We start from the raw sequence: 12,364 nt of genomic DNA on the forward strand, positions 1-12,364 counted from the left end.
TGACAAATGAGACTGCAGAGCAAGGCAAAGCAGCATGATTCAGAAAAAAGAACCTGGTTTTAGGCTGCATCAGTAGCAGCGTAATTTCCCAAATTTGTGTCTGTACAAAAGTACTATCACTTAATTCTAAATGTCCACTACAGAAAGAAATGGCTACCCACTCCATTATTCTGCTTAGAAAACCAAATGGATATTCACAACAAAGGCAAGATAAAGATGGGAGTGGAAGATGACCACCACTATCACCCTGCCTTGGTTGGAAGACATCCAACAAGCGATGTGGGAAGAGAAGACGGCATCTATGAGTAGCATTGCTGCTTACGATGAGGATGAATTAAAGCCAAAAGGATGCCTCGCTGTCAATGCATCTCAACGAACAAGGAACTTTGGAGATAGGTGTACCAGGCCAGGACTAGGGCAAGTTGATTTTTTTAAAATATAATTTTTATTGAAGAAATTCTTAACAAGATAAAAACAATCCAAATATTAGAAACGAAACAAAGAAAATAAGGAAGACTAGTGAATAAGTAAGAAAGAAAATAGAAAAAGAAAGAGAAAAGAAATGGTTATAAAGAAGTGGCTTCTGATCTTTTTGACAGCAGTTAAAAATGCATTTATATTTTACCCTCTCTCTAAAGTTACACCGTAATTTCCTCCTTTCCATAAGCTAACCTTTCTAATCTTCAGACCCATAAATCACAAATTCATTTTCCCCTTTTTTTCAGCAAAAAGTCCATAAGGGGTTTCCAGTGATAAATGTGGTTGTTGATCTTCCTCTAATCAAACAAGTTAATTTTGCCATCTCTCCTAGTTCTGTTATCTTCACTAACCATTCCTCCATTGTGGGTATTTCAGAGTCTTCCCATTTTTGGACATATAATAGTCTCGTAGCAGTAATCATATATAAAAATAATCTTCCATGTCTCTTTTCTAATTGACTGTCCATTAATCCCAGCAAGAAAAGTTCTGGTTTCAGTTGAATGTTGACCTTTACAATTCTTTGTATCATTATATGTATTTGAACACAGAAATTTCTGGCTTTTTTACAAGTCCACCAAGCATGATAAAGCATGTGGATTATGTTGTCCACTTTTCCAACCTAAATCTGAAGCACTTTTGTACATTCTAGACATTTTTTCTGGAGTCATATGCCAACAGTACAACATTTTATAAAGATTCTCTTTTAGGTTACAACATCATGTAAATTTCAATCCTTTTAACCACATATTTTCCATCAGTATATCGTGTCCAAAGTTCTTAGTCCATTTTATCATACAGTCTTTCCCTTGTTCTTCTTCCATTTCAAATTTCAGTAAAAGTTTATACATTTTAGCAATTACATATTCATCATTTGTACATAGTTCAATTTCAAATTCTGTTTTCTGCTGCTCAATTCCAAATGTCCTATTATTACCTTAAATCTTTCCCCGTAAGTAAAAATATGAAAACCATTGAAAACTAAATCCCTCTGCAGTCAATTGCTCTCTTGTTGTGGCAAACCTGATGCTGTGAGAGCAGAAATGTCAAAACAGAACATTAACTTCTTTGGAATCAGTAAACTGGACTGGAATAGGTTACTTCTCACTTCTACTACAGACAAGAACATCACAGAAGAATTGGAGTGGCCATTATTCTTAAAGAACAGATGGCCCTCCTCTCAATAAAGATAGAATGATCTCAGTTTGAATCCCCAAGACAAGTCAATCAATATCACAGTGATCCAAGTTTATACCCCAACCGCAGACGCACTGGAAGAAGCTGAACAGTTCTGTGACAACTTGCAGGACTTTTTTAACGAAACACCAACACAGAGGTCATATTCATTAAACAACTGGCATGCCAAAATTAAAAGTACAATAGCATCTGGTATAACAGGAAAATCTGGCCTGTTTGAATCAGGAGACAGTTTAATAAAGTTTGGCCAAAAAAAATTAAAATAAAATAAAAAATAGATGCTTATAGCAAATGCCTTCTTCCAATACCTTAAAGATTACTCTGCATACAGTATGTATACCAATGGATGGGCAAGACCAACATTAGATTGATTGCAAAGATGGACAAGTTCTATTCAGTCAATGAAAGGAAGACCAGATGCTGACTGTGGCTCAGCTTACAAACTTCTTTTGCAAAATTACAGCTTAAATTGAATAAAACAGACCAAATCTTCATGCCAACAAGATAGCATCTAGACAATTTCCATATGATTATGTGTTGAAAGAAAAGGAAGGAATGGATTACACTTGTTAAATAGAGTGTCTGATGAACTCTGGAGGGAAATGTGTGACAGAAGGAGGAAACAAACAAAAATGTCCCCAAATACACAGAGTAGAACATGCTGATACATTGAAATCAAGAGAAAAAAAATGGAAAGAAAAAGACAACAGAAAGGGAAAAGGGGGGGGGGGGGAAGCTCACCTAAACACAGAGTGCCAAGGAAGAGTAAGAAAACACAAAGCTTTATACTTACAGCACAAGCAACACAAACAGGAAGGGCAGCAGATTTAAGAAAATTACAAATATCAAGGGAACTTTTTATGAAAAGGTGAGTACAATACAAGACAAGGAAGGCAAATATCTACTGGTGAATGAAGTTATAAAGATGAGATGGTGCAAATGTACAGAAGAACATGAGAAAAAATCTCAAATTGCAGATATGTACACCGGTTTGATCACTCAGCCAGAGCTAGACATTCTGGAGTGTGAAATCAAAATTCAACCAGAGATGCTCACGTAAGTGGCATACAAATAGTTGTAATAAATAAACAATCATCAGCCCTAGAAAATATTGCCAACAACAACCTGCAGAGTTGAAACAATATCAGCTAATTAGTTAACATCTTATAAGATGATGCAATTATAGTGCCCTCTGTGGTTTTTAATCTGGTATGAGAAACACAGCAGTGGCCAAAGAATTACCAAAAAAAGAGGGGGAAAAAATTCAAGTATCAAAAAAGGGCAGCACTTAGGAATGCTCAGACTACTAAACAACAGGAATCTTTTGTTGAATGTGAAAGAAAAGAATGCAAAAACCTATGTGCTGCTCAGTATTAAACAATGCTATGCTAACAGACAACACAAACTCAATGCAAATAGGAAGGATAATAACAGATATTACCTTCCTAGATTCACAGATTCACAGGATTGTGACTGTAGCCATGAAATAAAGAGTTGATCGCTACTTGGGAGAAAGGCTATGAGAAATCTAATCAAAATATCAAAGTGCAGAGACATCACACTGACAACAAAGATATGAATGGTCAAGGCTATGATTTTCACAATTGTCATATAGGTCTGTAAAAGCTGGATCATCAGAAAAGGTGAATGAACTGGAACTGATGCCTTTGACTGTGATGCTGGAAAAAAATGATTGAGAATATCTTGGACTGCAAGAAGAATCAGAAAGAGTCACAAATGAATGGACAACTCAACAACTGAACAACAGGAGGCACATTCTGGTTGAATGTTAGGAAAAAAACTTCCTAATGATAACAGCAATTTTGATAGGGGTACAGTTATGAGTAGTGATGGCAGGTTTTCATTTGCTGGAGGTGTTCAAGCAGAGGATGAACAACCATTTGTCAGTTGCTTTAATTTTAATTTGGATTCCTGTCCTGAGTAGTGGGTGGGATCAATGAATCTATGACAATATGCTCTTTTTTTTTTTCCTAAGTGAAGTCTCTCCACCAATTGACTTATTTTTGTGGGCAATTTTCTCTACTACCCCCATTTTTGTAATATTTTGTATCCTGGAAACCCATGTCTCAAAATTTGGAAATGTATGAATTTAGCAAGACAAAAGCATCTTGGTTCATAGGATAAGTTAGGAAGTAGGAGAAATTCACATTAAGGTGCAGAGAGAATCAGTTTCTCCCCAATCCATAGCTGGGACAGGAAATTAATTGGAGAATTATTGGATTCTTATTGGAAAGAAAAGGTAATTGATTTTAGACTTCATCAAAGGAAATGTTCGTTTAATTTGTGCAATGAAATAGTGGAAAGGTTATCTGGGGAAGCTAAAGTTAATCACTTAGTCAAATTCCAGCAGGATACAAATATAACATAGGGTGGACTAATCTATTCTTCCTTAACAAATCTGTATAGCAATGCATATTGAGAAAGAATTAAGAATTCTCCAGCTTCTGAGTTAAAACTTCCCATTGGATATGGATTATGGTGACACCTTCATGACATCAATAATCTCATATCTGCCAGTGATGTCCATAGCTGTCCATGGGGAGTAGAGCTATCTATTCCTAGTAAAAAGGTATAAGAGTCACTCTGGACATAGACATAGTCCAAGAATTCACCTTGTCTTCTACCTCACTATTCTATTACTTTGATAATCTTGGTGGCTATACCTGTAAAAAGCTGTTATTTTTTTAAAACAATGATTTGCTGAATAAGAGAAAGTTGGCCGAGTTCACCCTTAATGCTAAGCCATAAACCATCATTCAAGAAAATAAAGGGATATAGATTTCTTTTTCTTTATGAGTGGTGGTTTTTTTTTTGAAGGGGAGACTTTAAATCTCTAATATATACATTCCAATTTCTGATAGTATATCAGAATGGTATTTGGTATCATTGATCAGATGCAGTTGCATATTAAACAAAATACAGTACTAGGTATTATATTATCTCTTTTTATGACAGAATTTGTAACTCTTGCCATGTCCTGCAAAGTTTCCTTGGAGCCTATACTGTGGTTTCCTCAGCTTCAGATGAAGACCTTTTCATTTTTCAAACTTTGCCATCTAAACATCTCAGGGTAGACCTTGATTTTATCTCCAAAACTGTCAGCTTTTGTTCAACTTCTGGTTTAATTCCATCTTAGGCTGTTTGATTTTAATTTATGATTGCTATATTTTTACTCTGAATTGCCCTGGGAACATTAAACAATAGTTGTTGTTGTTGTTTAGTCGTTAAGTCGTGTCCGACTCTTCGTGACCCCATGAACCATATTGCGCCAGGCCTTCCTGTCCTTCACTGCCTCCCTGAGTTTGCTCAGTTTCATGCTCATTGCTTCAGTGATGCTATCTAACCATCTCATCCTCTGCCGTCCTCTTCTCCTTTTGCCTTCAATCATTCCCAGCATCAGGGTCTTCTCCAAAGAGATCTCTCTTCGCATTAGGTGGCCAAAATATCTGAGCTTGAGCTTCATTATCGATCCTTCCAATGAGCAATCAGGGTTGATTTCCTTTAAGATTGACTGGTTTGACCTCCGAGCAGTCCAGGGAACTCTTAAGAGTCTTCTCCAGCACCACAGTTCAAAGGCATCAATTCTTCGGCGCTCGGCCTTTTTTATGGTCCAGCTCTCACAGCCATACATTACTACTGGAAAAACCATAGCTTTGACTATGCGGATCTTTGTCGGCAAGGTGACGTCTCTGCTTTTTAATATGCTATCTAGGCTTGCCATAGCTTTCCTCCCAAGGAGCAAGCGTCTTTTAATTTCATGGCTGCAGTCTCCGTCTGCGGTGATCTTGGAGCCCAAATAAATGAAGTCTGTTACTGCTTCCATTTCTACCCCTTCTATTTGCTAGGAATTGATGGGTCCAGATGCCATGATCTTAGTTTTTTTAATGTTGAGTTTCAAGCCAGCTTTTGCACTCTCCTCTTTCACCCTCATCAAGAGGCTCTTTAGTTCTTCTTCACTTTCTGCCATTAGGGTGGTATCGTCCGCATATCTGAGGTTGTTGATGATTCTCCCTGCAATCTTAATTCCGGCTTGTGATTCTTCCAGCCTGGCATTTCTCATGATGTACTCTGCATATAGGTTAAATAAGCAGGGTGACAGTATACAGCCTTGTCGTACACCTTTCCCTATTTTGAACCAATCGGTTGTTCCGTGACCGGTTCTAACTGTTGCTTCTTGGCCCGCATACAGATTTCTCAGGAGACAGGTAAGGTGGTCTGGTATTCCCATCTCTTTAAGAATTTGCCACAGTTTGTTGTGATCCACACAATCAAAGGCTTTTGCATAGTCAATGAAGCAGAAGTAGATATTTTTCTGGAACTCTCGTGCTTTCTCCATGATCCAGCGAATGTTGGCGATTTGATCTCTAGTTCCTCTGCCTCTTCGAAACCCAGCTTGTACATCCGGTAGTTCTCAGTTCATATATTGCTGAAGCCTAGCTTGTAGGATTTTGAGCATAACCTTGCTAGCATGTGAAATGAGTGCAATTGTGCGATAGTTTGAGCATTCTTTGGCGTTGCCCTTCTTTGGAATTGGAACGTAAACTGACCTTTTCCAATCCCGTGGCCACTGTTGCGTTTTCCAAACTTGCTGGCATATTGAGTGCAGCACTTTAACACCATCATCTTTTAGTATTTTAAATAACTCAGCTGGAATCCTGTCATCTCCACTAGCTTTGTTGTTAGCAATGCTTCCTAAGGCCCACTTGACTTCACTCTCTAGGATGTCTGGCTCAAGGTCAGTGATCACACCAGCGTGGACATCAGGGACATTAAGATCTTTCTTGTATAGTTCTTCTGTGTATTCTTGCCACCTCTTCTTAATCTCTTCTGCTTCTGTTAGGTCCCTGCCTTTTTGTCCTTTATCATGCCCATCTTTGCACTAAACGTTCCTTTCATATCTCCAATTTTCTTGAAGAGATCTCTAGTCTTCCCCATTCTATTGTTTTCCTCAATTTCTTTGCATTGTTCATTTAAGAAGGCCTTCTTATCTCTCCTGGCTATTCTCTGGAAATCTGCATTCAGCTGCTTATATCTTTCCCTTTCACCCTTGCTTTTCGCATTCCTTCTTTCCACAGCTATTTGTAAAGCCTCATCAGACAGCCATTTTGCTTTCTTGCATTTCTTTTTCTTTGGGATGGTTTTAGTTGCTGCCTCCTGTACAATGTTACGGATCTCCGTCCATAGTTCTTCAGGCACTCTGTCTACCAAATCTAATCCTCTAAATCTATTCATCACCTTCACTGTGTACTCACAAGGAATATGATCTAAGTCATACCTGAGTGGTCTAGTGGTTTTCCCTACATTCTTCAATTTAAGCCTAAATTTTGCAGTAAGAAGCTCATGATCTGAGCCACAGTCAGCTCCTGGTCTTGTTTTTGCTGTCTGTATAGAGCTTCTCCATCTTTGGCTGCAAAGTATATAATCAATCTGGTTTCGGTATTGACCATCTGGTGATGTCCATGTGTAGAGTCGTCTCTTGTGTTGTTGGAAAAGAGTGTTTGCTATGACTAGCTTGTTCTCTTGACAGAACTCTATTAGCCTTTGCCCTGCTTCATTTTGTACTCCAAGGCCAAACTTGCCTGTTATTCCGATTACTCCTTGACTTCCTACTTTAGCATTCCAATCCCCTATGATGAAAAGGACATCTTTTTGGTGCTAGTTCTAGAAGGAGTTGTAGGTCTTCATAGAAGCGGTCAACTTCAGCTTCTTCAGCATCAGTGGTTGGGGCATAGACTTGGATGACTGTGATATTGAATGGTTTGCCTTGGATACGCACTGAGATCATTCTGTCGTTTTTGAGGTTGTACCCCAATACTGCCTTTCCCACTCTCTTATTCACTATGAGTGCAACTCCATTTCTTCTAAGGGTTTCTTGCCCACAGTAGTAGATATAATGGTCACCCGAATTAAATTCACCCATTCCCGTCCATTTCAGTTCGCTGATTCCCAAGATGTCAACGTTCAATCTTGTCATCTCATGTTTGACCACATCCAGCTTGCCTTGGTTCATAGAGCTTACATTCCAGGTACCTATACAATATTGTTCTTTACAGCATCGGACCTTCTTTTCGCTTCCAGATACATCCACAGCTGAACGTCCTTTCGGCTTTGGCCCAGCCGCTTCACTCTTTCTGGAGCTACTTGGAAATGCCCTCCGCTCTTCCCCAGTAGCATATTGGACACCTTCCGACCTGAGGGGCTCATCTTCCGGCGTCATATCTTTTAGCCTTTTAACATTGTCCATGGGGTTTTCTTGGCAAGGATACTGGAGTGGGTTGCCATTTCCTTCTCCAGTGGACCACATTTTGTCAGAACTCTCTGTCATGACCTGTCCGTCTTGGGTGGCCCTGCACGGTATAGCTCATGGCTTCACTGAGTTACGCAAGCCCCTTCGCCACGACAAGGCAGTGATCCATGAAGGGGTAAACAATAGGGGAGTTTATAAATCCCAAATTTCTTCTGAAAACTGAAGAGAAGCTTACATTAAGTCTCCCCTTGTTTTATAAAATAACTTGTTTTATAAAATGAGGTAGGCTAGGCTGAGAGAGAAGGGTGTCAGGTTCAGCCCCAGAACAACAGCGAGACAATCCAGAATCAGCTCAGCTCCTTTATTAGCTTGCACCTAACAGACAGAATCTCGCCAGACTAATTCTAATCCCCAACAACAGCAACTATAACCATGATGCCCTTAGGGAGGGGCCGGTCTCCTTGTCTTGACTTTCCCACTCTCTGGCTGGGGGCTGAGGAGCTGCTTCCCCTGTCTCTCCCCCCTCCCTTTAACCTTGAAGCTCCATTCCAGAATCCTCCCCACTCATGTCTTCCATCACAAAGGGAGTTCTGTGGATGAATGGTGGCTTGGACACAAGTCTTCCCTATCAAAGTCTTAGTCCAAGTCTAATACCCTCATCATTGAACTATACTGTGTACAACTATGATTTATGGACTGTCCTAAATGATCAACTTGGATTTCTCGTCCTTGATTTTTGCATCGTATACCCTTTTTCTATGATGTGTATCTTCCCAAACTGCAGTGAAATGCATGTCTTCCTGAGAGCAAGTCTCATTAAACATAATGAGTAAATTTATTTAACAATCTTTGCTCATCTGGGGTACACTAAATTTATTATATTTCATATTTCGTAATGTTCACCTTTAAGTTCCATACAATCAAGCTGGAATGCTAGTTGGGAGATAACGGTAACTGAAATCTAACACGTGTGGAGGGTGCATGTTCAAGAAGAATGATACATAGGATAGTGTATAATTAGCAGGAGATTTCCACTGTTCATAATATTACTGAATTAAGACTTTTTTTTTTTTTTGCAAGAATGATTATTTTTATTGATGTATTTATTTGCTGCTGCCTATCCTTTCAAAAGTTTAACTAAGACGTGGATAAAATAAATGGGAAACAATGAGACAGCGTCCATTCATACCTAAGTAGAATATTCCACCAGAATATAAACAAAGGTACACATTTAACTCAACTGACAGCAACAGCCTCTATTTCATGGAAAGTTGTATTTGATGGAAAGATATTCCTTTGTTTTACATACAAATCAATAAATATGTATTGGGACATACATCTGCTATACTCAGAGTTCCTGATCCTGTGAAGGAAGTTTGCAGGCGCTTGCTTATCTGCACAGATCTCCTTATCTGGGCTGGAACTTCAAGTCTTTGAAAACAATCTTACTGCTCAGGGTTCTGGTCCCAACTCTGTATAATCTTCTGTACAATCCTCTAGGTCATCTGCAGCCAATCTGAAGAGTACAACAGCCGCCAAGAACTTTGTAATGGAACAAACGAAGGGCCTATCCTTCGAAATCCTGGGAATCACGATAAAGGAAGAACTCCTCGGCTTCCTACATCAGCTGATGTTGAATTCTGCTTAAGTCTGACCCAATATGAAACTGGGTCTATGGATAGAATGGCTAACTTCAGCTTCCGGAATACTTTGGAAGGTAAGCTTTGTGCCACCCTTCTTGATTTCTAATGCAATTTTGTGTATTAGTGTTACTTCATTTCTCCACCCATTCAGAGGTGACCTTCTAATCACAGAAGGAATTTTGGAGCAATTACCCCTCATGATGATGGAGAATGGAAATCTAGGATGCATGTCTATTAATGCAAGGTATTGTATAATCTCTTTGGGTTTCATAATAGCTGTTTTTAGAGGATCATAACTCAGTTTAATAAGCTGACATCTGAAAGAGTTTTGTTTTGTTTTGCTTTTTTTTTTTTTTTTGGTACACATATGCCTTTCATTCTTCCCTTCATGGGAAGTCATAAAAAACAAAAAAGTCTCCAATTTTCCATAGCTTCCCATTTGGTCTGAATTAGGAATCTACGATTGTCAGCTTACTTATTTATTAAATAAATAAAGCTGCAGCTCTGTTAACCGCACATGGACATGATCAAACTTTTTGAAGAGACATGGAGAAATAGGATTGGGCACTGTATGAAATGTTGTTTTTACTTGCTCTTTATCCTATTTTACAAACTCTTGCGTAAATGGCTTTCTTTTATAAACCAAAGGAGGTATACACAAGCAAACTTCTCTGAAATATTTATTATATTTTTCAGACAACAGAAACAGATATAAACTGATGGAGAATTCTAACTAAAATCACAGAAAGAGAAACAGATATTTGAAAAAATGATGTAGTGTCCATCTGGGTGCTTCAAAACTACTTTAAGGGGAGAGAGAGAGAGCAAGACAGAGGAGAGAAATGTTTCTAATAATCCCATTATGTTCCTCTTCTTACAATCTTGAACCTCTCTGGAATTACACAAAACCCACTTTTCTCTTTTCAGCTGGATAAGTAGGAAGTTAAAGGGCAAGAGAAAAGATTGATATCACTGTATAATAAAACTGTCCCATAGCTGTTGAAAGAAAAATATTAGCAAAAACAACAGACTCTTAATATAGTAATACACTGAATGACTCTTAAGACTCAGCTGTCTAACTGTGTCACGGTACATACATAACTAATCCCAGGGAAAAAAATTCTCATGAATTTTTTTTCTACCAGTTCTCGTTCCATTAAAGAAAGAGAATTTGCGCTGGATATTCTATGAAAGGACAGAATTTTGGAGTAATCATCCTGGCTAGGATGTAATGTCCTTGGATTTATTCAGTAGGGACGTGAGTAAGCTTAAACCTGATTCAAATTCTGTTTGATTTAGATGGCCAAATGAGTTAATTTGCATCAATGATTTTGTGTGTATGGGTGTACCTTCAAGTGAGTCTTGACTCCTGGTGACAGCCTGGACAAGTCTCTGCAGTTTTCCTGGCAAGATTTCAGACAGCCAGTTTGGTCTAGTGGTGAAGGCACCAGGCTAGAAAGCAGGAGACTGAGTTCTACTCTCACCTTAGGCACGAAAGCCGACTGGGTGACTTTGGGCCAGTCACTCTCAGCTCACCTCACCTCACCTGGGTTGTTGTTGTGGGGAACATAGGAGGAGGAAGGAGAATTAGGTATGTTCCCTGCCTTGAGTTATTTATAAAAGAAAAAATTAGAAAGATGGGATAAAAAAATCTAAAATTGCCATTGCCTCCTTCCTAGGGCTGAGAAGGAGTGACTGGCCCAAGGTCACCCAGCTGGCTTTCGTGCATAAAGCGGGACTAGAACTCACAGTCTCCTGCTTTCTAGCCTGGTGCCTTCAACCACTATACAAAACAGTAATTGATTCTCAAATCAGTGATTAGATTAGGGAAATTGAGTCCATTTGATGTAATACTTAGAATCAGAGTATCTAATTGGGTTGATTCAATTCGGAAAGTCCATCTGACAACTGGATCTAAATCACTGATTCACTTCAAAAGGCCAATTCGGTGGAACAATGATTAATTACAAGATGGACATGAGTCAGTGATGCAATAAAGATGCAAAAAAGAGAACTGCAATTTTAAGTTGGATCAACAGAAGCATAATTCTAATTAATGGGAAGGGATTGTTTCACTTCAACTTTATTCTGCTTTGATGAGATGTTACATCAAATCCTGTGTTCAGTTCTGGATGCCACACTTTAAGAAAGATTCAGAGGAATTGGAACAATATAGAAAATAGGCAATAAGGGTGACCAGGGAACTAGAAATTAAGCTTTGTGAAAAGAGACTGAAAGATTTGATATGTGATCACGTGAAAGTTGACGTATCAAAGAAAGCGAAGACTTGTTATCATTGCAGAGGGCTGGATAAGGGCTTGTATAGAGCCCTTATCCAGTAGAGGCTGGAGAACTATCTGTCAAAGATGCTTTAATTTGGCATGGGTTTATAGTTGAACTCAGCGGCCTCCCCACTATATTCAAGTACAAAGGATCATACTGACACAAATTGGAAAGGGTTTGGGGAAAGGCAATGTTTCAAACGTAATTCCTGCATCAAGCAGCATGTTGGATTCGACAATCTCAATGATCCTGGGACAGCATTCCTATTTTTTCCCAAGTGCATTCTTTTCACCCCCACACACATTTTTGTGTACACTTTTCCCCAAGTAGCCCTTTCCGACTCTATTTTATGTTCTTGAAATCTATGATCAAATGACCTTCAAACTGAATCTCCAGACTGAAGCTTCACACAGCTATAGTTACCAGGTGGCCAAGAAGCTCTTATGAATGTCCTGCCTTTCACTGGGCAATCCTCACTGGGCAACCCAACCTTAAC

General features: G+C 38.9%; 1 protein-coding gene across 2 annotated transcripts in view; it reads left to right on the forward strand.

Annotated features, from left to right (window-relative positions):
• Positions 1-12,364, forward strand: part of TYR (tyrosinase) — a 56,582-nt gene that overhangs the window by 14,100 nt on the left and 30,118 nt on the right. For both annotated transcript variants that reach the window (XM_088140845.1, XM_088140846.1), the window contains exon 2: positions 9,443-9,659. In XM_088140845.1, the coding sequence (XP_087996971.1) occupies positions 9,443-9,659 (217 nt within the window). The remainder of the gene's footprint in view (positions 1-9,442; positions 9,660-12,364) is intronic.

The sequence above is a fragment of the Python bivittatus genome, unplaced genomic scaffold (assembly GCF_059951505.1).
Source record: "Python bivittatus isolate LINGU-HERP-01145 unplaced genomic scaffold, Pbiv_v1 ctg000340_np1212, whole genome shotgun sequence".
Classification (NCBI taxonomy): Eukaryota; Metazoa; Chordata; class Lepidosauria; order Squamata; family Pythonidae; genus Python; species Python bivittatus.